The sequence below is a fragment of the Heptranchias perlo genome, chromosome 28, assembly GCF_035084215.1.
Source record: "Heptranchias perlo isolate sHepPer1 chromosome 28, sHepPer1.hap1, whole genome shotgun sequence".
NCBI classification, from domain to species: Eukaryota; Metazoa; Chordata; class Chondrichthyes; order Hexanchiformes; family Hexanchidae; genus Heptranchias; species Heptranchias perlo.
In genome coordinates, this window is record NC_090352.1 from 20,735,251 (window position 1) to 20,762,683 (window position 27,433).

The 27,433-nt window shown below is 41.4% G+C and overlaps 1 protein-coding gene across 1 annotated transcript in view; it reads right to left on the reverse strand.

Annotated features, from left to right (window-relative positions):
- Nucleotides 1–27,158, reverse strand: part of si:ch211-283g2.1 (sodium- and chloride-dependent GABA transporter 1) — an 81,471-nt gene extending 54,313 nt beyond the window's left edge. Inside the window, exon 1 of the mRNA XM_068008181.1 lies at nucleotides 26,843–27,158. Within this exon, the coding sequence (XP_067864282.1) occupies nucleotides 26,843–27,080 (238 nt within the window). The 5' untranslated portion in view covers nucleotides 27,081–27,158. The remainder of the gene's footprint in view (nucleotides 1–26,842) is intronic.
- Nucleotides 27,159–27,433: the final 275 nt, after the last annotated feature.

Here is a 27,433-nt window from a genome sequence, read left to right on the forward strand (position 1 = left end):
GGAGGGATCTATTCAAGATGGATGGGTTGCACCTTAACAGAGCTGGGACCAATGTCCTTGCGGGGAGGTTAACTGGTGCTGTAGGGGAGGGTTTAAACTAATTTGGCACGGGGATGGGCACTAGAATAAAACATTATAGAGGAGAAACAAGGTGCAGAGGACTGGGAGAGACAAATAGCACGAGAGTAAAGAATAGGTCAGAAATTAGACAGGGGGAAAATGCAAGGCAGTCTAAGATCAGTTTGGAGTGCATGTGCATAAATGCACATAGCATTGTAAATAAGGCTGGTGAGCTGCAGGCCCAAGTCGCCACATGGGACTATGATATAGTGGCAATAACAGAGACCTGGCTCAAAGAAGGGGAGGATTGGGTACTTAATATTTCTGGCTACAATGTATTCAGGAAAGATAGGGAAGGAAAGAAAGGAAGGGAGTGGCGGTATTGATCAAAGAAACTATTATAGCACTGGAAAGAGATGATGCAGTTGAGGGGTCAAAGACAGAATCTATTTGGTTAGAATTAAGGAACAACAGAGGAGCTATTACGCTACTGGGTGTATACTATAGGCCATCAAATAGTGGGAAGGATAGGGAGGAGCAAATTTGCAGGCAAATTACAGAAAGATGCAAGAACTATAGAGTTGCGATAATGGGGGACTTCAAATATCTCAATATAGACTGGGACAGTAACAGTGTAAAGGGCAAAGAATCATAGAATTATAGAATGGTTACAGCACAGAAGGAGGCTATTTGGCCCGTCAAGCCTGTGCCGGGTCTCTGCAAGAGCAATCCACCCAGTCCCAACCACCCCCCTCTCTTTCCCCTTAGCCCTGCAAATTTTTTCCTTTCAAGTACTTATCCAATTCCCTTTTGAAAGTCACGATTGAAACTGCCTCCACCACCCTTTCAGGCATTGCAATCGCTGTGTAAAAAAGTCTTTCCTCGTGTCGGCTTTGGTTCTTTTGCCAATCACCTTAAATCTGTATCCTCTGGTTCTCGACCCTTCCGCCAAGGGGAACAGTTTCTCTTTATCTACTCTGTCTGGACCCCCTCATGATTTTGAACACCTCTATCAAACCTCCTGTCAACCTTCTCTGCTCTAAGGAAAACCCCAGCATCTCCAGTCTATCTGCATAACCGAAGTCTCTCATCCCTGGAACCATTCTAGTAAATCTTTTCTGCACCCTCTCTAAGGCCTTCACATCGTTCCTAAAGTGCGGTGCCCAAAATTGGACACAATGCTCCAGTTGTGGCCGAACCAGTGTTTTATAAAGGTTCATCATAACCTCCTTGCTTTTGTTCTCTGTGCCTCTATTTATAAAGCTCAGGATCCTGTACGCTTTTTAAACCGCTTTCTCAACCTGCCCTGCCACCTTCAACGACCTGTGCACATTCACCCCCAGTTCTCTCTGTTCCTGCACCCGCTTTGGAATTATACCCTTTATTTTATATTGCCTCTTCTCGCTCTTCCTACCAAAATGTATCACTTCGCACTTCTCTGCGTTAAATTTCATCTGCCATGTGTCCGCCCATTCCACCAGCCTGTCTATGTCCTCTTGAAGTCTATCACTATCCTCCTCACTGTTCACCACACTTCCAAGTTTTGTGTCATCTGCAAATTTTGAAATTGTGCCCTGTACACCCAAGTCCAAGTCATTATTATATATCAAGAAAAACAGTGGTCCTAGTACCGACCCCTGGGTTAACACCACTGTACACCTCCCTCCAGTCCGAAAAACAACCGTTCACCACTACTCTCTGTTTCCTGTCACTTAGCCAATTTCATATCCATGCTGCCACTGCCCCTTTTATTCCACGGGCTTCAACTTTGCTGACAAGCCTATTATGTGGCAGAAGGGGAGGAATTCCTGAAATGTATACAAGAGAACTTTCTTGATCAGTGTGTTTCTAGCCCGACAAGGAAGGAAATAGTGCTGGATATAGTTCTGGTGAATGAACTGGGCAAGTGGAGCATGTTTCTGTGGGGGAGCAGTGATCATAATATCATCAGGTTTAGAGTAGCTATGGAAAAGGACAAGGAACAATCAAGTGTAAAATTACTTAACTGGAGGAGAGCTAATTTCAGTGAGTTGAAAAGGGATCTTGCCCAGGTGGATTGGAATCATAAATTGGTAGGCAGAACAGTAATTGAACAATAGGAGGCCTTCAGGAGGAGATAGTTCTGGTACAGAGTAGACACCACTCCCACGACGGGGAATGGAAGGGCATCCAAATCTAGAGCTCCCTGCATGACTAAAGATATATAGAGATTAAAATGAAACAGAAAAAGGAGACTTATGATAAATGTCAGGTTAATTATTCAGTAGAGAACCAAGCTGGAGAGAAGTATACAGTGGTGTTTCCCAGCGGTTCAGTATTAGGACCACTGCTCTTTTTGATATTAATGACCTGGATTTGGGTATTCAGGGTATAACTTCAAAGTTTGCAGATGACACGAAACTCAGAAATGTAGTAAACAATGTGGAGGATAGTAACTGACTTCAGGAGGACATAGACAGACAAGTAAAATGAGCAGACACATGGCGGATGAAGTTTAATGCAGAGAAGTGTGAAGTAATACATTTAGAACGAGGAAAGGCAATATATACTAAATGGTACAATTTTAAAGGGAGTGCAAGAACAGAGCGACCTGGGGTGTATGTACACAATCTTTGAAGGTGGCAGGATAAGTTGAGAAGGCTGTTAAAAAAGCATATGGGATCCTGGGCTTTATTAATAGAAGCATTGAGTACAAAAGTAAAGACGTTGTGCTAAACCTTTATAAAACACTGGTTAGGCCTCAACTGGGGTATTGTGTTCAATTCTGGGCACCACACTTTAGGAAGGATGTCAAGGCCTTAGAGAGGGTGCAGAAGAGATTAACTAGAATGGTATCACGGATGAGAGACTTCAGTTACGTGAAGAGACTGGAGAAGCTGGGGTTGTTCTCCTTAAAACAACGAAGGTTAAGAGGAAGTTTGATAGAGGTTTTCAAAACCATGAAGGGTTTTGATAGAGTAAATAAGGAAAAACTATTTCCAGTGGCAGAAGGGTTCGGTAACCAGAGGATACAGATTTAAGGTGATTGGCAAAAGAATCAGAGGCAACATGAGGAAACATTTTTTTATACAGCAAATTGTTATGATCTGGAATGCACTTCCTGAAAGGGTGGTGGAAGCAGATTTAATAGTAACTTTCAAAAGGAATTGCATAAATACTTGAAGGGAAACAATTTACAGGGCTATGGGGAAAGAGCAGGGGAAGGGAACTCCTTCAAAGAGCTGGCACAGGCACGATGGGCTGAATGGCCTCCTCCTGTGCTGTACCATACTATGATATTATCATGCACCAGGCTTGTTCCTTTCACACAGCATGTTCATTCACACTATCACGGACACCACCCAACTCATTTCATCTATTGAGGAAAGGTTCTGAGAACGTCTTCCTGCATTCCAAAAATAAATGAAGCAAAACTGTCCAACTTTGCATCCTATGTTGTTCATCCTTGACTCGTTGCCTTCCATAGCATGACTGCTCCATATGGGGGCAATTTTAACCTAACCCGTCCCTTGGGAAACTGACGGGAGTTTCAGCTGTAAGTCCACTGAAGTCAATGGAGTGTAATATTGGGCAGGGTGTAAAACCGGCGTTCCACCCGATCCCGTGGGTTTCCCGCCCGGAGAGCTAGGTTAAAATTATCCCCATATTCTCAGCAGCTCAACGACCATCACATCCCGGACAGCATTCAGTACTATCTGTATGAACTTATGCTTACAACCCCTAATCCTGTTCCTATCCAGATCGTCATCCAGATATTTTTAAAAGTGCTAAACTTTCTTTAATCAATGAAAAAATCATCAGCAATATATGGTACTGAAGGTAGAAGAGGCATGTGTCCTAAACGCTCAACTAGGGTGTTGGAATGCTACAGAAAGGAAAAACACCATCTACATTTAAATTATTAATGCCTTGCTGAGAACTATTTCATTTCTATAAAGCATTAAGTGCTTAAGCAAGGAGTTTATTCTACATATTCACTGCTCTGGAAAAGAAAATCTTCTAAGCCTTGCTTGAGGCTTGTCAACTTTACAATTGCATCCTCTAGTTCTGTGCTCGGAGGCCAGGTTAAAATATCTCTTTGCATCTATTCCTGTCAGCATTTCAAAAAGATTGAACACATCCCTTCTTAGTTTCATTCTGAATTGAACAGAATTGATGGTTATAAGAATAAATTGGAGCTCAAGCTCCAGTTAAACAATTAGGGGATAATTTTGACGTCGGGCCATAGTGTAAAATGGGTGAAAGCGAATCGGTGACCTGATTTTTATTTCTATTGAGGTCAATGGAAATAAAAAACGGGAATGATGTGAAACAGGGTGCCGATTCGCTATCTCCCATTTTACACTATCGGCCAAAGTTAAAATGATCTCCCTATTGTTTTTCTCACACCCTCTCCAAAGCATCGATGCACTTTTGAAGGAAGGACATTCAAATCTTTGCACTGCATTGAAAACATGGACCAACCAATGATCAATAAAAACGGGCAATAACATATTCTATGATGTCATTGTGATATGTCCAATACCAGATTAGCCTCTTTAATTACAGCTTCCAACTGACTGGATACTTTCAGCAACTGGTCAATAATCACATCTAGACCTTTGTTGTTATCCACCTCTGCTAATGGAAACTCCTTCACTGGGCACACAATTTATGTTTCTAGTTCTAATATGTTTAACGTTACATTTTCTCGCTTGGTTTAATTCACAAATTTATCAACAATGAATACAAAAGTGTCTGTATATCTGTGATAAAAACAGAAAATGCGGGAAATACTCAGCAGGTCAGGCAGCATCTGTGGAGAAAGAAACAGAGTTAACGTTTCAGGTCGATGACCTTTCATCAGAACTGGAAGAAGTTAAAGATTTAACAGTTTTTAAGCAAGTACAGAACCAGGGAAAGGTTTTGGGGTTGGGGGGGGTTGAAAGGGGAGGGGAGGAAAGAACAGAAGGGAAGGACTCTGATAGGGTGGAGGGCAGGAGTGATTAAATGACAAAAGAAATGATGGTGCAAGGGAAGGAGAGTGGTAATGGGACAAGTAAAGAAACAAAAGATGGGTCTAGAGGAGCTGTAAATGGCAACATCAGAACCATTACCAACACCTGCTGTCCAAAAAAATGGGAGCAGTGGTTATAATCTGAAGTTAATGAAATCAATGTTAAGACCAGAAGGTTGTAAAGTGCCCAATCGAAAGATGATCGTATATCTGTGATGTTACCACCACCTGTCATTGTGGAAACATAATTTTTCCAGTCCTGAGCTCCAGATCAGCCTAGAGCTCCATGTTAAACATCTAAGACCAGAAAGTGGGCAAATCTATGCAAGGCTACAATAACTTGTTTTAACTTATACTCAGATGCCATTGAGATACATTCAGTACCTGATTAGCCTGGTTGGTAACACAACAATGAGAGTTACTTTTTGATGGTAAGGAGAGGTGCTCTCTTATGGCTGGGGAGTCCAACACTGGCTTTTAGTCAGCTACTGGTGACTAATAAAAGTTGTGATTTTTCCTAATGCACCAGAGAATAAACAACTTTTTTAACAAGCTATACTTGAGAGCACTGAAAATAATGTCCGCCCTTAGTATTGTTCCCCCTTAAGCTGCTCCCAACCACTTGGGAGTGACAATCAAATGCCTGAGAATGCACTCTATAAAATTATGTAATGTAAAGAGCACCCATACACATATTGATTTGAGCCATGTAACCTCACCGATGAACTGTTAGCTGAAACAATCCAAATGTGGCACTTTCAAGAATAATTTAAACAACACAGAGCTCACGGGGCAGAAATCGCTCTAGAAATAACGGTGAGCTCAACAACGCTCTCCGTTATTAGTGGCAAAATGGAGGAGCAAGTTCTGGTGTTTGCACATGCACATTGAAACGCGGAAATCTGGAACTTGCTCCTAGTGGTTCGTCGGCGATATGACAGCTTCAAATTAAAGGGCCATCACATGCTACAATCAGAGAAATCATTGAGAAAGTGCAAACTTACTTATCTGCCCAGCTGGAAAGTAACTAATTACACCACCAAACAGGTACGCTTAAAAATATAGGTGTAAACTAAGTTTTAACAGCGCGGTAAGTGTTAATGATTGCCAAACAACTAAAAATAACTTTTAATAATGTGGAATCTCATTACTCATTTTAATAGTTTTTGGTCATTAAAAAAAGTTTTTTTAAATTAAAAAATTAAAAGTTTATTTGTTTTACTTTTCCCTTCTGTCTCTTTTATATTTTTTTATTCATTCATGGGATGTGGGTGACGCTGGCAAAGCCAGCATTCATTGCCCATCCCTAATTGCCCATGAAATTACTATTTCTTACCATCTCTTTTTTTTACTGTCCATAACTGTTTTTACATTGATTTAAAATGTTGTACCTTTCACTTCCTGGTTTAACGTTCCAAGCTGGCAGAGACAGTGAACGCAGCTGTCAAAAATGCTGCGATCTGATTGGTTGAGAGGACAGATCAATCCTCTCGCTTCTCCTGAACTGACGCTGGGCTCCTCTCCACTTCCTATTCGAGGAAGTGCCCAAAGAAAAGTGGGTGAGTATGAATCGATGGTGTGGCGAGGAATGTTGGTTTGCCATTCCGAACAATTTCTACCCCAATATATCTAATCTGCTGATTTGCCTATAGTTTGCACTTACTGGAGCGCAGTAATAATTTCTAATGTACACTGATAGTGTTATTTTCTGGTTGTCAACCATTGTTTATCACTCAATAACCATGCTGTGCTTACATCACAATCATTAATCCCTCACTGCAGATGCCACTGGGAATTAACTGCATGGAATGTTCTGGCTGTCAGTGTTGACACTGACAAGAACCACTGGCAAATAAAAAGGACTAAAACCAGAAGGAAACTATCTCAACAAATTCCCACACATTATTAATAAAATAAACAGATGCAATGGAGTGACGAGAAAGCTGTAATTCATTTTACAGTTCCAATGACTTGTAAACTGGTCAAACATTGTTCTTGTGATTTATGATGTTATCTGAACTGCTCAATTACATTGTAATCATTCCTTGGTATCTGTCATTCTATATATAATTTTTAAAATGTTTTTGGTGGCACCTAACTTCCATGTACAATTTTATTATGTAATATACTGTTTCTCTTTGAATCAATAGAATTTCTCAGCAAACACTTTCTAGTTCTCTGGACCGGGAGAGAACAGCTAACATTTTATGTTATTGAAAGATTTCTGGCTCATACCGACTATTTCACTGTCTTGTACACTGCACAGATCTCCACAACAAAGGGAATACGACCTAAGCCACAAAATAATAAAAGAGTGGACAAAAATTTGGAAATAAATCCTCACAATCATCACTTGCAGCAAAATGTGTGAGAGTCCAGTCAAACTCATACACTCGTAAGTGATGTCATCCCTGATTGTCAGACAATTGCTGGTCAGGAAGTGGCTAAATTGGTCCTACTCCAATATCCAACCAATCCTGGGCCGTGATCTTGAATACCACAATGGCCATAACCAGCATTAGGATAACCTGTGACTCACCGTCTTATTTGCTAGGCCTGTCTCCAGGGGTAGAAAAACTGCTCGAGATTGTCGTAGCTCTCATGGCCAGCAATGCGAAGGTCACAATTGGTTAAACACCTGTAGGACATAAGCCACTCAGAGCGAGTAATACATAGCCTCTGCCCAGGACTGGGAAAATATCAAGCAGTCTAAATCCCCTTCCAGGAAGCCCATACAACAAACTGCTCCACCTAGCTCCTGCAAAGAGAAAAGTTGGCTGATTGCAAATGGGTTATAGGAACACACTATAACTTGTTCTCAGCTGTACAATAAAGGTGACTGAATCCAAAAGCAATCCCTGACTATTCTGCACATGATCGTGAAGCATGTAAATCTACTTAACCAGTACATTTCTGGCCCAACGAGGAAGGAGGCATTGCTGGACTTGGTTCTAGGGAATGAAGCGGGCCAAGTGGAGCAAGTGTCAGTGGGGGAGCATTTAGGAAGCAGCGATCATAGTGTCATAATAGCTATGGAAAAGGACATGGACCATTCTGAAGTAAAAATACTCAATTGGAGGAGGGCCAATTTCAATGGGATGAGAACAGATCTTGGCCTTGGTTAATTGGAATCAAACATAGAAACATAGAAAATAGGAGCAAGAGGAGGCCATTTGGCCCTTCGGGCCTGTTCCACCATTCAAAATGATCATGGCTGAACATCTAACTCAGTACCCTGTTCCCGCTTTTTCCCCATATACCTTGATCCCTTTAGCATTAAGAAATATATCTATCTCCTTCTTGAATACATCTAATGACTTGGCCTCCACTGCCTTCTGTGGTAGAGAATTCCACAGGTTCACCACCCTCTGAGTTAAGAAATTTCTCCTCATCTCGGTTCTAAATGGCATACCCCATATCCTGAGACTGTGACCCCTGGTTCTGGACTCCCCAGCCATCGGGAACATCCTCCCTGCATCTAGTCTGTCTAGTCTTGTTAGAATTTTATATGTTTCGATGAGATCATCTCTCATTCTTCTAAACTCTAGTGAATATAGGCCTAGTCGACCCAATCTCTCCTCATACGTCAGTCCTGCCATCCCAGGAATCAGTCTGGTAAACCTTCGATGCACTCCCTCCATGGCAAGGACTTCCTTCCTCAGATAAGGAGACCAAAACTGCACACAATACTCCAGATGTGGTCTCACCAAGGCCCTGTACAACTGCAGTAAGACATCCACGTTCCTGTACTCAAATCCTCTTGCAATGAAGGCCAACATACCATTCACCTTCCTAACTGCTTGCTGCACCTGAATGCTCACTTTCAGCGACTGGTGTACAAGGACACCCAGGTCTCGTTGCACCTCCCCTTTTCCCAATCTATCACCATTCAGATAATAATCTGTCTTTCTATTTTTACAACCAAAGTGGATAACCTCACATTTATCCATGTTATACTGTATCTGCCATGTTCTTGCCCACTCACCCAACTTGTCTAAATCACATTGGAGCCTCTTTGCATCCTCCTCACAGCTCACATTCCACCCCTGCTTTGTGTCGTCTGCAAACTTGGAAATGTTACATTTAGTTCCCTCATCCAAATCATTGATATATATTGTGAATAGCTGGGGCCCAAGCACTGATCCCTGCGGTACCCCACTAGTCACTGCCTACCACCCAGAAAAAGACCCGTTTATTCCTACTCTCTGTTTCCTGTCTGTCAACCAATTCTCAATCCATGCCAGTATATTCCCCCCAATCCCATGTGCTTTAATTTTGCACACTAACCTCTTGTGTGGGACCTTATCAAAAGCCTGCTGAAAATCCAAATACACCACATCCACTGGTTCTCCCCTATCTATTCTACTGGTTACATCCTCAAAAAACTCCAGTAGATTCGTTAAGCATGATTTCCCTTTCATAAACCCATGCTGACTTTGTCCAATCCCGTTAATGCCTTCCTAGTGTTCTGTTATCACATCCTTTATAATGGACTCTAGCATTTTCCCCTCTACTGATGTTAGGCTAACTGGTCTGTAATTCCCTGTTCTTTCTCTCCCTCCTTTTTTAAATAGAGGGGTTACATTTGCCACCCTCCAATCTGTAGGATCTGTTCCAGAGTCTATAGAATTTTGGAAGATGACCACCAATGCATCCACTATTTCCAGGGCCACTTCTTTCAGTACTCTGGGATGTAGATTATCAGGCCCTGGGGATTTGTCAGCCTTTAGCCCCATTAATTTCCATGGCGCTATTTTTTTACTAATACTGATTTCCTTCAGTTCCTCCCTCTCACGAGACCCTTGATTCCCTAACATTTCCGGGAGGTTATTTGGGTTCTCCTTTGTGACGACAGAACCAAAGTATGTGTTTAATTGTTCTTCCATTTCTTTGTTCCCCATTATAATTTCCCCCATTTCTGACTGTAAGGGACCTACATTTGTCTTCACTAATCTTTTTCTCTTGACATATTTATAGAAGCTTTTACAGTCAGTTTTTATGTTCCCTGCTAGTTTACTCTCATACTCTATTTTTCCCCTCTTAATCAATCTCTTTGTTTTCCTTTGCTGAATTCTAAACTGCTCCCAATCCTCAGGCTTGCCGCTTTTTCTGGCAATTTTATATGTATCCTCTTTGGATCTAATACTATCCCTAATTTCTTTTGTAAGCCACGGTTGAACCACCTTCCCTGTTTTATTTTTGCACCAGACAGGAATGAATAATTGTTGTAATTCCTGCACACGTTCTTTAAATGTTAGCCATTGCCTATCCACCGTCATCCCTTTTAGTGAAGTTCCCCAATCTATCCTAGCCAACTCACACCTCATACTTTCGTAATTTAGTTTATTTAGATTCAGGACCCTAGTTTCGGATTCGACTACTTCACTCTCCATCTTAATGAGGAATTCTATCATGTTATGGTTGCTCTTCCCTAAGGGACACCGCACAACAAGATTGTTAATTAATCCTTTCTCATTGCACAATACCCAGTCTAGGATCGCCTGTTCTCTAGTTGGTTCCTCAACGTATTGGTCTAGAAATCCATCACGTACACACTCCAAGAATTCCTCCCCCACTGTATTATTGCTAATTTGGTTTGACCAATCTGTATGTAAATTAAAGTCACCCATGATTATAGTTGTACCCTTCTTGCATGCGTCTCTAATTCTAATTCACAGGCAAAACTGTAATTGAACAGTGAGCGGCCTTTAAAGAGAAGGTGGTTCGGGTACAGTCTAGGTACATTCCCACGAGGGAGAAAGGTAAGGCAACTAAAGTCAGAGCTCCCTGGATGACAAAAGAGATAGTGAGTAAGATGAAATGGAAAAAAGGGGCATATGAAAGATGTCAAGTTGATAACACAAGTGAGAACCAAGCTAAATATGGAAAGTTCAGAAGTTCAGAGGGGAAGTAAAAAAGGAAATAAGAGGGGCAAAGAAAGAGTATGAGAATAGACTGGCAGCCAACATAAATGGAATCCAAAAGTCTTCCACAGGCATGTAAACATTAAACGGGTAGTATGAGGAGGGGTGGGGCCAATTAGGGACCATAAAAGAGATCTACTCATGGAGGCAGATGGGATGGCCAAGTTAATAAATCAGTACCTTGCATCTGTCTTTACCAAAGAAGAAGATGCTGCCAAAGTCTCAGTAAAGGAAGATATAGTTGAGATACTGGATGGGCTAAAAATTCATAAAGAGGTACTAGAAACTCTAGCTGCACTTAAAGTAGATAAGTCACCCGGTCCGGATGGGATGCATCCTAGTTTGCTGAGGGAAGTAAGGGTGCAAATTGCAGAGGTACTGGCCATAGCCTTCCAAACGTCCGTAGGTATAGGGGCAGAGGACTGGAGAATTGCAAATGTTACACCCTTGTTCAAAAAAGGGTGTAAGGATAAACACAGCAACTACAGGCCAGTCAGTTTAACCTCAGTGGTGGGAAAACTTTTAGAAACGATAATCTGGGACAGAATTAAAGTCACTTGGACAAGTGGAGATTGATTAGGGAAAGCCAACATGGATTTGTTAAAGGCAAATCATGTTTAACTAACCTGATAGAGTTTTTTGATGAAGTAACAGAGAGGGTATATGAGGGCAGTGCAGTTAATGTGATGTATATGGACTTTCAAAAGATGTTTGATAAAGTGCCGCATGGTAGGCTTATCATCAGGATTGTGGCCCATGGAATAAAGGGGGCAACAACAACGTGGATACAGAATTGGCTAAGTGACAGGAAGCAAAGAGTAGTGGTGAACGGTTGTTTTTCGGACTGCAGGGAGGTGTACAGTGGTGTTCCCCAGCGGTCGGTGCTGGGTGCACTGCTTTTCTTGATATATATTAAAGACTTGGACTTGGGTGTACAGGGTGCAATTTCAAAATTTACAGATGACACAAAACTTGGAAGGATAGTAAACAGTGAGGAGGATAGTGATGGACTTCAAGAGGATATAGACAGGCTGGTGGCATGGGCGGACACATGGCAGAAGAAATTTAACGCAGAAAAATGCGAGGTGATACATTTCGGTAGGAAGAACGAGGAGAGGCAATATAAACTAGAGGACACAACACTAAAAGGGGTACAGGAACAGAGAGATCTTGGGGTATATGTGCACAAATCGTTGAAGGGCAGATTGAGAAAGTGGTTAAAAAAGCACACGGGATCCTGGGCTTTATAAATAGAGGCATACAGTACAAAAGTATGGAAGTCATGATGAACCTTAATAAAACACTGGTTCAGCCACAACTGGAGTATTGTGTCCAGCACTGCACTTTAGGAAAGATGTGAAGGCCTTAGAGAGGGTGCAGAGAAGATTTATTAGAATGATTCCAGGGATGAGGGGCTTTAGTTACATGGATAGACTGGAGAAGCTGGGGTTGTTCTCCTTGGAAGAGAGAACCAAAGGTGATATGAGGAAAAACTTTTTTACACAGTGAGTGGTTAGGATCTGGAATGCACTGCCCGAGAGGGTGGTGGAGGCAGATTCAATCATGGCCTTCAAAAGGGAACTGGATAAGTACTTAAAAGAAAAAAATTTGCAGGGCTACGGGGATAGGGCGGGGGAGTGGGACTAGCTGGATTGCTCTTGCATAGAGCTGGAGCGGACCCGATGGGCCAAATGGCCTCCTTCCATGCTGTAATCTTTCTATAATTCTATATAAATATGCACAACTAAACTGTAATGGTATCCTCCTATAAATATCTTGTTAAGAAAATTTGCAAGAACTACACACTCTCCCCATACTTTCCTTCAACAAGTTTCACCCCCAACCTCAGAAAGAGTAGCCCTTAACATTTTACCATTTCTCACACCAAACATCCTCAGGCCTGTTTGAGTGACATTACCAATTAGCGCCAAGTTACGTACATTGACAGCACCGCACTATAGGCCTATGCCCACTATGAACTAGATTGAGACTGCCCAACCTAATTTTATATAGGACCCTTATGGCCAGTAGATCGAGAAGATATTCATCCCAACAGCTAGGGCTGGATTTCAACCCAGGTCCCAGAAGTGAAAGGCCATTGTTTAACCCACTGCACCACCTGGTTCCCTAACTGTTAATTGTTAAAAAATTTCTTGTTTGAATTTGCAATTTCTAACGACTGGCTTCTTGAACAATTGAAATTTTTTTTTTGAGGCCTCTCTGACAATGTTAATGGGAACTACATGTTTACCAGTGGAATGATAGTGAAGAACACCAAATATAAAAGAAAACCTATTAATCATGATCTGACAGTTACCACAAAAAAAGACTTTTCTGCTATTCCTAGTGACAGAATTAAGAGATAAACAAAGAGAAAACAAATTGGAAAAGGAAAAGGGAGATCAAGTAGAAGATATTTGGTAATCTCAACATTTCTGAGCACACAATGAAAAAATATCCAACCATCACACTCACATCATATTGATGCTACATTCTCCTAGAGAGTGAAAATCCTCCTGTCAATAAATTTAATAAAAAGATTGGTGCGACTATAAGATGTGCTGTAATTAACCAATTCATCAATTATTATTTTATTTACTATTACTTCATGGTCATCAATATGAATTGTGATCCATGGTAGTTAAAAACTACAAGCATTCTCTTTCCACTTGAATGTTTCTAATCTGGGTTGATATGTTGTGTGCTCAAGGTAAAATTGAATCAGTCGTCTTTTGGAGTATTTTCTCCTCTATATCCTCTTGTGTCACTTTCCATTTCTGCTCCTCTAGAAGAGGTCTATTTCTGGAGCTTGCTGGATTGCAGCAGTGAAGTACAACAAGGATGATAAAAACAGGTAGACTTTTAATTCAGGCATTGGAAAGTTGCGTGGAATCCACTTGGGCATGGATGTACTAAGAATGACTGATTATTTCTTCATTCAGAACCATATAAATGGCATGAATGGCAGTCGATCATTATCACCAGGCTGGTCATAAATGCTACAAGATCTTGCTTTTCCTTTTGGCAGCTCTTGCAGCTGCCTGTCTATTGCTGTCCTTGAATTGAGGTTCACTCTCCATTATCTCAGCTTTGACCTACCAAGTGGTCTTTTTCCAGCTTAGATCCATTCAATTAGTACCTGAAGGTACTGATCTTCACTATGTATACCCTGCCCATTACAGTCTTCCTACTGTAACATACTCGATTAATGCACATGGACCATTCTGTCTGCTCAGTTGATACCCAACATTCTTCTTGTACAGTACATTTCAAAAGCATCCTGCCTCTGGTCATGTGCCTTTAACTAGGTCCAAACACTTGGCTGTGTCAACTAGATGCTAGCATCACACAGTCTCCTTCTTGCAGTCTGGGCATGCAGAAAACATCTGGGGGAGGGGGAATGAGTGAGACTGGGGATATATCACTTTGTGTATTCATATTTATCCCCACATCTATGAAAATCTTAACATGTTTCTCTGAAGGGTATAATTGAATCCCACATAGGAGATTGCAATTGAGGACAGGTGTCTGATTGAGAAAATTGACCTACAATCACATTCTACAACCAAGCTGTCCTTCCCAGTTACGACCTACTCTACTCTCATGAGTTCACTATTGCTTAATTACCATAATAGATGCCCTATAAACCACTTTTTACTGAATTGAAGATACAAAGTTAATGAATCACAACAATAATATGATGAAAGTTGTGACTGTTTTATTTAAATTCACTACCTCAAAGTCCATGTAATATTTATGCCAAGTACAGAATTATGGCAGCTAGGAAGCTAAATGAAATTATGGTGTTCATTTAAATATTACTCTCAACACAGAAGACTGGGTACAGCAACTAAGGGAATGCTAAATTAATATAAATTGTTGTGCATGAGGAAGAAAATATATAACATTCGGAGGCCAGCATGGTAAAGTCCTTCAGGTTAAAATAATTGTTATGGTTCCTCTGATAGATCGTAAAGTTTATCCAGTGAGTAGCTGAATGACACAGACCAGGAAGGTTGCAGCTTTGATCCCTGATCAGAGTTGAGTTGAGTTATCTGATCTCAGGCAGTGTGATGATTGGAATTATAAGATAATGGTGTGAATGGTAAAACATGTCCTGAGTGTATATTGGAACTTCTGATATTCCACCTAATGCATTAAGGGCAATGAACCAACCTTTGTTCTTTTTCCTCACACATTTATACAGACTAGACAGGATTTCTACTAGATATGTCTAAGATTTACAAAGTGCCCAATTTACTCACCCTTCAATCATCTTACATACCTTATTTTAATAGTTCCACTCTGAGCAAATTAACAAAGAATTACTGTAGAATGTAAGTGGGATGAGTTAACTCTTTCTTTTCAGAGCACTCAAAGACAAAGTCAGACACAGATGTATGAACTGTCATTATTTTATTCAAAAGATCTAAGTTATACAACTAGTATCTTCATAAAGTAATGCATTGAGATTACAAAAGGTATTTACATCAGATACTGCGGTTGTAATCAGCACTTAGGTAGAGCTTATTAAGCTGGCAGAGCAGTTGTTTAATAATAATAATAATTATTATTTAATAATCGCATGAAGGTATGTTAAACATATCACAATATCTCAGATGTAGCTAGGTTCTCTTGACTACAGTATAATAGAGTTAAATTCGAAGTTCGAGGCTTTGCAAGCTTAGGTTTACCGTTCACATTCATTACAAGTTAGCAGCTAAATATAGCCTGCCTTGTCCTCCATGCTTTGCTTCCTCTTGGGAATGCTTGCAGGGAGTCGCCATCTGTGGCTGTCATCTTCAGCCTTCTTCTCATCAAGGCTAGCTAACCATGCAAGAATGCATTTCTCGATACAACGCATAAGTTCTCATTCTATGTTTGGAGGTGTGAGCTTTAAACGGACAAAAATACGAACAATGACGGACAGGAAAAGACCCTCTGGTCCATCCAGTCTGTCCCACACAATCGTGATACCTTGTGTATCATAATATATACACACCCCACACCATGTGATCTCCTGGGAGAGGCGAAAAACAAGACAAAAACCCCAGCCAATTTGGGGGAAAAAAACTGGGAAGTTCCTCTCCGACCCCTTGGCAATTGAAACTAGGCCAGGAGATCACTCTGGCCCTGAATTCTATGCATTACATTACCTAACTTTTGTCAGAGGTGATCTCCAGAAACAGGTCCTGCTCTCGCTAGAAGGAATTCAGCGAATCGGTGTCCACAGCACGAGCCGCAGCCTGTTCCAGAAGTCCACTATTCTCTGGGAAAAGAACCACCTCCTACTATCTAACCTAGATTGAATCTTGTACAACTTAAAATTGTGACCCCTGAGCCTCCCTAACGTTATTAATTGGAACAAACTGTCAACTGCAACACAATCAGAACGCTTCTCTAAAGTGTGGAGTCCCAGCTCTTTTAGCCTATCTTGATAACTAACATGCTTTAAGTTGGGAATTATTCTAGTGGCCCTCCTCTGCACCCTTTCCAAAGCCTCAATATCACCCATGTGAGGAGACCAAAACTGGACACAGTATTCCAAATGAGGCCTGATCAAGGTCTCGTACAAGGACAAAATACTATGCTTTGTCTTACAGTCAATTGTCCTATAAATGTACCCCAACACCCTATTTGCTCTAGCTATCACTTCACAACATTGCTCACAAACCTTTAGAGATCTATGCACTAGAACGGCCAAATCTCCTTCTTTCTCCACCTGCTTTAATGCTTTTCCCTGAAGGGTGTATTCATGCTGAGCATTTGTCCTGCCCACATGCATAACACTGCACTTCGCAAAATTAATCATCATTTGCCAGTCACGAGCCTAGTCTCCCAACACATCAAGATCCGATTGAAGCAATCGAACATTGTCTACAGTCCTGACACTCACACAGATCTCGGTATCATCTGCAAATTTGCAGATCATATCCCAACACCTACATCTAGATCATTATTAAAAATAGTAAGGAGCAACCATCCTGAGGAACACCACTGGTGACCGGTCTCCAAACAGATCCAGATCCATCTATAACTACTTTCTGCCCATGTCCTTCCAGCCAGTTCTCAATCCAACTCGATATATTGCCACTAATACCAGAGGCTTCGATCTTGTAGAGAAGTCTCTTAAATACTGTGGCAATACGCTTTACAGTTTCCTTGTGCGTTAAACACTTGACCTCGATGAATCTTACAATTTCAACTCTTAAAACTCCTTTTGCTTTCTGTCTTTGGCTTGACTGCCCAACTACTCTCTGACGTAACTAATCAATGCTTTCCTGCTTGAAGAGGGGGAAGGCTAGATTTTCTATATCTTAAATTTCACTGAGACCAATCTCCTTCCGGGATTATATCTCCATGTCTGGTTAAGGAGGCTAATTGAGTTCATTTCAATGTGTCAGTCAATTTTGACAGGCCTATATTAGGAATTACGATGGTCAAATATCAAGTTTTTAAAAAAATAGATCAGACCTTCCTGGCCTTTCTTAACAATCATTTACACTTTAGGGCCGTAAACCAGACTTTAATGCTGTTCCTCAAACAAATTCATTTGCTTCACAGGCTGCTGATTGGACAGGTTTATAATCTTTGTGGCCCCAGGCTTCCTTAATTCGGCATTTGTTGTTTGATGGTATGTCAGAGTCCTGGCTTCAAGGGCCTAGAATAAAATAACTGGGCCTGACTGCTGAATCTTCATATATTAAAAATAAGAAAGCCTGAATGCAGATTGGAGATAGAAGCATGCTCCATGGGTTTATATATTTCATAGAATCATAGAAAGGTTACAGCACGGAAGGAGGCCACTCGGCCCATTGTGTCTGTGTCAGCTCTATGCAAGAGCAATCCAGCTAGTCCCACTCCCCCGCCCTATCCCCGTGGCCCTGCAATTTTTTTTCCTTTCAAGTACTTATCCAGTTCCCTTTTGAAGGCCATGTTTGAATCTGCCTCCACCACCCCCTCGGTCAGTGCATTCCAGATCCTTACCACTCGCTGTGTGAAAACGTTTTTCCTCATATCAGCTTTGGTTCTTTTGCCAATCACCTTAAAACAATGTCCCCTGGTTCTTGATCCTTCCGCCAATGGGAACAGATTCTCTCTGTCTAGACCCTTAATGATTTTGAATACCTCTATCAAATCTCCTCTCAACCTGCTCTGTTCCAAGGAGAACAACCCCAGCTTCTCCAGTCTACCCATGTAACCGAAGTCCCTCATCCCTGGAATCATTCTAGTAAATCTCTTTTGCACCCTCTCTAAGGCCTTCATATCTTTCCTAAAGTGCGGTGCCCAGAACTGGACACAATACTCCAGTTGTGGCCGAACCAGTGTTTTATAAAGGTTCATCATGACTTCCTTGCTTTTGTACTCTATGCCTCTATTTAAAGCCCAGAATCCCGTATGACTTTTTAACCACTTTCTCAACCTGTCCTACCACCATCAATGATTTGTGCACATATACCCCCAGATCTCTCTGTTCCTGTACCCCTTTTAGAGTTGTGCCCTCTAGTTTATATTGCCTCTCCTCATTCTTCCGACCGAAATGTATCACTTCGCATTTTCCTGTGTTAAATTTCATCTGCCATGTGTCCGCCCATGCCACCAGCCTGACTATATCCTCTTGAAGTCTATCATTATCCTTCTCACTGTTCACTACCCTTCCAAATTTTGTGTCATCTGCAAATTTTGAAATTGTGCCCTGTACACCCAAGTCCTAGTCATTAATATAGATCAAGAAAAGCTGTGATCCCAGCACCGACCCCTGGGGAACACCACTGCACACCTCCCTCCAGTCTGAAAAACAGACGTTCTTTATCAGTATTACTTTGGGCAAAAACATTAAATAAACTTTTTCTTCTCCAGAAATTAAAATACTTAATCAAAATAGCAACCAGAGATGAGAATGTAGAGTCACTCTGTCAGGTTCCACAACCGACTTTTGGCTGGCTTGGTTTAATTGATTTTACTATCACATGGATAGAAAACCTCCAACAGTGAAAATAAATCTAATCCTCTGAGTTCTTGAATATTGACATAAAAATGTTAAATACAATTCTGTTATGTCTATGTAACAACAATCACTACACTTCAAGGTATTATGTAGTGTGTTGAACTGATTTGAGATGTTTGAGAGATGTACAGAATTCTTCGCCTAATACACATCATTGTACACTTTCAAATTACAGTAGAAAATAATCCCTATGGGACAACTGTGTGCTGCTGATCAGTGAATATAAATCCTGAGAGAATGTTAGTACTCGAACAGGCTATACCAAGATATACCTTCCCTGAAGCTCAAACTTCTAAAACGTTAACATTTTTAAAAAAAAACACTGGTTTCATTGAACCCTTCAGCTTTTGAAGCTTCATAAAGCAAGACAGTGGCCTGGAGCAAATTGCACCGGCGCATTTTATGCTGAGTTACCGCTAAAATGCATTAACATAACCACAAACGTAAAATCTGCCATAAATCAGCACAATTCTGCAGCTTAACATAGCATAATCGTTCCTTTTTTTGCAATCAAAAATATTCATTGATGTATTTAAGAGTGGTAACCTTATGCAGTTTTATTAATACCACTGAAAATGGGTTCATCACGAAAAATAAGCATTTTTAATGAAGGTGACCAGTCTGCTGCCTGTGAGTAATCTGATTTAAACTCACTGAAAATGACTCAAAAAACTATACTGAAGCATTTCCTACTTTTATTGCTGTACAATAGTCAGTTTCTTGGTAAATTTATATTTTTTACTATTTGAAAACGTTTAAACCATGCCTACTAGTGCCTAAGAAAACTAGATTAATTTAAAAACCCTCCTCAAATAGCTGCATGCTGGCACAATCGGCAGAAGCTCACCATTCTCATTTTTTCAAGCCGGGGAGGGGGGGGGGGTGGCCAATTTTGTGGGCGTGGCTAGTTTTTTTTAGCCAGCGCAAAAGATCGAATTATGCTGGGCCCAAATTACGCCCTATGCAACTATGATAAAGCCAGTGCAATCTAGCGGAAACTCTGGGCCTGTGTTTTCTTTTCCACAGAACCAATAAAGCTGATAAGTAATGAAATAGTAAGTATTTGACTTCAGGTTAAACGGCTACAGGCTGCTCAGTTTTTTTTGGGTGAAGTGCATCTGTCTCAATCTGGGTATATGTGAGGGTGAGAGGGACCAAAAAGAGTTCATGAAGATTATTGAAGGAATGGCGTGCACGTGCCACAGATCACAGAATGGAATGTCACATGTGGTACAAAAGTCCAGAGTGGAAATTTCACCCTAGGTTTCGGGTTAATATTTAACTTTAATAGTTTGATATGGAGGTGCACTCTCACCTTTTACACAATTTGACTTTGTTCCTTTTTTCTACATTATATTTTATATTTTGTTTCCTTTCCATTATTGAGGTCTCCCTATGTCACAAGGTAACCCAGTCTTCAATTTTCTGTAACTTCATCCCTGTAGGGAGTTACCTCTCCATTGTTTGGTTGTGGCCTCCTGCCGTCAACTCCCCAAAATATAAATTAGATGCCTAACAACCCAGTTTCAGATAATTAGAAATAATAAATAAACACAGTCCAACTGATGAATGTAACTTAATTGAGTAGCCGGTTAAATTATGTACCACTTGCTGGTCGCTTGATAACTATTATGTAAAAATCATATAGCCAGCAAACATTAACCCTTCCCCTCAATCAAACTAAGTGAGCCATACTATTGCAGTGTAATAAAAACAGATATTGTACAGTAGGTAGATCAGAATGCAAATGCGAAGCATGGGTTAATTTTTCAGGAGTAGCCCTTCATCGGTGTCTGTTACAATATAGTGCAGACTTCTTCTGAACTAGTCATTCCATCAAGGGAGGAAAGGCAAGTGGAACAAATGTTTTAGGAGCAGCAATCAACTTAACAATGATCTGTATGCTTCCGCAAAACACTTAAACTGTATGAAGTGAAAGAAAGCAAAAGCGAGGCACATTACACTGAGTGAAGCAACATCTGAAACTTACATCCTGGACCCTTTTCCTTTGATTTCTTTTGATGTAAAGCAAACAGCTTCTAGCCACAGAGAAAAATTTTGGATCGAGTGCTATCTAATCAATGCAATCTGAGAAATGACAAGGAGACAATGATCTTGGTGGCAGATGTTGCAAGAATCTCAGACAACAGGTCTGCTGGAAGAGGGATATTAGAAAGCAAACAGGATGGGAATGTTACCAAATACCTTTTATAGATAAAATAAAATCATAAGAAAATAAGAGAAGTCAAGAATCAAAGGCAAGAAAATATCCCTCTAGTATTCTAACGCTCCGATTGCAGCATCCACCTGCCTACGTTTTTGTCTCTATTACCCTCCCTAGTGCATTACTCTGAACACTTATCACTCTTTAAATAATGAGGTTGCTCCTGATATCTATTTAAATTTACTTTTCATTAGGTTAAATTTATGTCCTCTGATCCTACTTTCCTGGCTTCATTGAGGCAACTTTATGGGTTGATCCCATCTATACCATTTAATATTTTATAAACCTTGGTGAGGTTCCCTCCATTCAGATTGATCAATTGATTGACCACCATCTCCTTGCATTTCTATAGTGCTCCTCATGTAAAGAGAGGCGTCTCAATGTGCTTTACAGGTTGTGTGCAAATAATAGACATGAGCACGATTACCTAAGAAAGGATATACTTGCCATATAGGGAGTGCAGCGAAGGTTCACCAGACTGATTCCTGGGATGGCAAGACTGTCGTATGAGGAGAGGTTGGGTCGACTCGGCCTGTATTCACTCGAGTTTAGAAGAATGAGAGGGGATCTCATTGAAACATATAAGATTCTGACAGGGCTGGACAGGGAGATGTTTCCCCTGGCTGGGGGGTCCAGAACGAGGGATCACAGTCTCAGGATACGGGGTAGGACATTTAGGACTGAGATGAGGAGAAATTTCTTCACTCAGAGGGTGGTGAACCTGTGGAATTCTCTACCACAGAAGGCTGTGCAGGCCAAGTCACTGAATATATTTAAGATGGAGCTAGATAGATTTCTAGACACAAAAGGCATCAGGGGCTATGGGGAGAGAGCGGGAATATGGTATTGAGATAGAGGATCAGCCATGATCATATTGAATGGCGGAGCAGGCTCGAAGGGCTGAATGGCCTACTCCTGCTCCTATTTTGTATTTCTATGATGGGAAAAGGGAAAGTGAGCAATGTGGAAGGCGGAAGCATGATAGAATAGAAGGATCTTAAGAGGGCATCTGCAGGGCTAATTCGGGGGAGGTGACAAGGTGGATATGCTCTGGGAGAGAGTTCCAAAGGATGGGAGCATAGTTGCAGAAGGAGCGGGCACCAATTGGTGGAGCAAAGGGAACAGGGAACAGGCCAGTGTCAGAGGAGTGGGGAATGTGTACGAGGATGCTCAGCCTGGAGGAGATAGCTGAGTTATGATGGGTCGAGGCCAAGGAAGGTGAAGTTGGTGGGGCACAGGAAGCCAGTATAGCCTGATGATCACAAGAGTGATGGGAGTGAGCATGCGGGCTGTGGTATTCTTGATGAGTTATAGTTTGTGGAGGATGGAAGTTGGCAAGGGGAGCATGGGGAGGAGAGAGAGAGAGAATGCAAGAGAACAAAAACATTTTTGCCCAAAAATGAAAAATGGCCCCTTTTATTCATGACTTTTCATCCACATTAGTTTATTCATCCAGGAATGGGGGCGGGGTGAAATTGGACTGCTGGTATGTTTGAAATGAGATCCTGAATGAGTTCCAGATCCCCATTAAAATGAGGACTGCTAAGATAGAACCATAGAGGTTTGCAACACAGGAGGTCGTCATTTGGTCTATTGTGTCTTTGCTGGATCATTGCTAGAACAATTTAAAATTAATCGCTCTCTCTGCATAGCCCTGTATCTTCCTCAGTTTCAAACATTTATCCAATTTTTGCTTAAAAGATACAATGATTACTGCCTCAACCACTCCTAATAACAAAGCATTCCATGCTCCATCAACCTTCTGTGTAAAGGTATTACCTTCAGAACTAGCAATACTTTGCAGACTCCAGTGTGATTCAATCTCTCCCCTGGTAACTGTTCCTCCACTTCCCATCTGACCCCTTGCAGACTCATCTTCATCTTTGCATTATCTTCACTTCCAAAAGATAGCACAGAAAACCTCAAAGGGACCAAGAAGTGACCCCTGGGCCATGAGGTAACTAAGGTGGAATGGAAAGAGATATGGAGGGATCAATACCACCACCTCCAACAAAATGTGCAAGGGTCACCTCAAGATTATACACAGTGCATTCCACATCAACTCCAACTTTTCCATTCCAGCTAGCTACAGCATGGGCTGCAGTCAGACACTCACCTACACATATTCTGCTATGATCTACATTCAACCATTCTGGATGGCTGTCTGGAAGACCACAAGGACTCCAGCTGGTATTGCAGTCCTGGAAGATCCAGCCCAATGCTTGTTGGTCCTGGCCACTGAAGAGCAAGGAATCCCTAGCAGGCTAACACAGCTCTTAATATTAGTTGCAAAAAAATAATGTATTCACATATCTCTATGGCAGAGTGGAGTCCTCTCCACAAAAACATGTAGCTGAAATACACGTGGGACATCTCTCAATTTTAATGACTGATGGTTGTTCTCTGTCTAGATCTGGCAAAATACCAAGCAAACTGAAGCCTGTTCTTGGAGTTTCACTGAGTGGAAACTCCCCTTGATGCAGCATCAGGGAAAAATAACTCTGACCAACATGAATACCAAAGCCACTCATTCTCAGACCCAACTGATCCTGAAACTAAAAACAAAAATAAGCAATTTGCTTCAATTCCTAAACCAGCGTTGCTTTCAGTGCAGGCACAGCTACGTCAAGGACCTTGAATGTGCGCCTTCTATAACCACCATGTAGGTAAATTTTAGAGAATTGGATATATCTTTGAAAAGGAAAAATTTGCAGGGGAGTGGGACTAATTGGATAGCTCTTTCAAAGAGCCGGCACAGACACGATGGGCCAAATGGCTTCCTTTGTGCCGTATCATTCTATGATCCTATGGTGTAATCAAAATGTACAATGACTTCATCAAATTCATAAATATGATAGTCTCAAGAATTCAACAAAAAGATTTGCACTCTGCTGTTAGTGTATCAATATTGCTATCTCTTTTTCATAACAGTAATTTATTGCAGGTTACTGTGAATATCTTAATCACTACTTTATTAACTTGGAATCTATTACTGATGTCAGAATAAAATATGAAATTGTTGCAATACTTCTTTATTAGAGATTTATCAAAGTATGATTACATTTTCAAATACTGTACCATCAAAATTCTAATTTGGAAATCAGCTGGTTTTCACTCGCCCAAAATATGTTCTGAAATTATCTCTGTCGATGATTACATTTGGAACAGTTTAAGAATGATGGGAAATAGGCAAAGGGCACTAACCCGTCGAATGCTCTAAAAACACCCTATAAAACATAAAGGGGCGGGAGGTGATTTCCTCACCATTGCTGAGTTCCAACTGGCCTCACTGGCATACGTCAATGGGAGGGCCAGTGGCTTGGCAGTTCCTTGGTTTTACGTTGCTAAAGCACTCTGGATAACATAAATTGAGATTTATGAGGTGCATCAGCTGTCAGGATCAGCTGATACAGGCAGAGGTGAGGAGATTCTGACGCAAAAGGGCCTGGAGATGTGGAATAGCAATTTCTGCGGCTGTGAAATGCTTTTTAAAGCAGTTTTTTTGCCATTCTGTCTACACACACCTGGACCTACTTTTCACCGGGTCAGACCACCGGCAGATTTTCGGACCCCCTGCACTCTATCAGCAGTGAAGGCTTCTCAGGAGCAGGCTTGGAATTCCCTATGGGAAAAGCCTTGTATGCCATTTACATGGAGGAGGAGGAGGAACAGCACAGGATGGAGCAAAGAAGATTCAGGCAGCATTTACTCCAAGAGGCATCATAACACATCTCATCACTGAAGTCTTCCCTTTGGTGGAACACAGTCTACCGTTGACTCCTTAGCTTTCTTTCCCACATTCCGTCGGAACTGTCGATCGATGAGTCGAGCGTCATATCCTAGTAAGAACGGGATATGACGCTCGACTCATCGATCGATAGTTCCGACGGGCCACAGCAAAAAATCGCATAGACCTCCTCAGGAGACTAACACGGGACGCAACCAACAGAGTACCCTTTGTCGTCCAGTACTTCCCCGGAGCGGAGAAACTACGCCATGTTCTCCGCAGCCTTCAACATGTCATCAATGACGACGAACACCTCGCTATGGCCATCCCCACACCTCCACTACTCGCCTTTAAACAGCCACCCAACCTCAAACAGACCATCGTTCGCAGCAAATTACCTAGCTTTCAAGAGAACAGCGTCCACGACACCACACAACCCTGCCACGGTAACCTCTGCAAGACATGCCAGATCATCGACACAGATACCACCATCACACGAGAGGACACCACCCACCAGGTGCATGGTTCATACTCCTGTGACTCGGCCAACGTTGTCTACCTCATACGTTGCAGGAAAGGATGCCCCAGAGCATGGTACATTGGCGAGACCATGCAGACGCTGCGACAACGGATGAACGGACACCGCGCAACAATCGCCAGACAGGAGGGTTCCCTCCCAGTCGGGGAACACTTCAGCAGTCATGGACATTCATCCACCGACCTTCGGGTAAGCGTACTCCAAGGTGGCCTTCGAGACACACGACAACGCAAAATAGTCGAGCAGAAATTGATAGCCAAGTTCCGCACCCATGAGGACGGCCTCAACCGGGATCTTGGGTTCATGTCACGCTACACGTTACCCCACCAGCGAACAAATGTTATCTGTTTTTAATATAACGGGTCAGTTGCTGTCTTTTCTATGTTTCTACCTCTCTATCTCTGTTTTTTTTTTGTTTGTTGTTTTTTTTTTGGTGATTTGTATATTCTGAGACCTTGCAGGTAACACCTGTCTGTCTGCACACTGATTGCCTTGGCAACGGGCAGTTGAAAAAACTGTCTGTAATCACCAAGCATCGTTCTGTGAATTATAAATGCGATTTCATTTCGAGGATTTCATTTCGTTCACCTGAGGAAGGAGGAAGCCTCCGAAAGCTTGTGAATTTAAAATAAAATTGCTGGACTATAACATGGTGTTGTAAAATTGTTTACAATTGTCAACCCCAGTCCATCACCGGCATCTCCACATAATAATTATCATCTGAGAGAAGATATCAGCATCACATAAATGCATCCTTTCCTGTATGACTTCCATCAATTACAAAGCACTATGTCAGTGCACATTTTATTGCAAGGAATTCCAAAGTGGACACAATCAACTCACTCTTTCATAACGCTCTCCATGGGTGCTTACTCACGCCTTTTGTTTGAAACCTATTGTCTCTTTGCCATCACTTGGCTCTTATGGATAAAAGTCTTAATGGGCCATTCCCTGCACAGTGCCAAGAGCGCATATTGAAAAACTGTGCTCCCCGAAACTGGAATTGATCCATTAAAGTTATTGAATGGAAAACAGAGAGATAGGAGAGTGTACTTCCGACATTTTCCGAAGAGCGGCACCTCGGAATCTTTATCCCTTAGTTATTGATTGTATTTTGGATTCAACGAAGGATTTTCAATGAACCACCATGAAAATAAGTTATGAATGTACATCTACATTGTAACTGAAGAATAATTCAAACAAACAAAATGATTAATCAGTCATTACAGAAGCGAAATAAAATTAGGGGCTTTCATACCCAGAATTATCGAACGGTTGAAAAGTTAATTGTTCAGCATGGCAAAGCCAAGAGTCTCAGGTTTTCAGAATCACGTATCTCACAGATCATTATTAAAACAAAATTACCTCCTCCACTCCTGTAGCACAGGAAGGGGAATCTCCAGACATTGCCCAGTCCCACTGAATACCCGATTCCGGCCAATGTGAACTCAATATTTCGAGTCCAAGTCTGTCTGGTCTTTGCATTTTCATTCTTTTTAACATTTTCAACACTTTGTGCAGTGAAATCACGTTCAGAAATTGCCTTTCTAGTCTTCGAGTAGTTTATATTTTCCGCGGGGTTGGCTACTTTAATATTCTGCATGCTTATTTTAAAATAACTGAAAGAACAACTTAACACGAGGTAAAACAAATCCAGTGCGTGTATTTCAAAATCTACTCCCATCAATCATTACCTTACATGCCACTGGCCTGACGACAGGAGTCGTTTCCAAGTCTTGCTCTAAAGCAGTTGACGACTATTCATTTTTAATTATTAATCATCATTTTATTGTGCACCGTCTCCAGATCAACTGATTTATCTGAATTTAAGCTGTTCAAAATGTCATTTTAGATTATTCAATATTAAATATTTAGCAAGAGACCAACACAAAATGAATAAGTTGCATGTGACTTTTGCACGTGTTAAGCAGTACAAGGATTTGAATTGAAAAATTG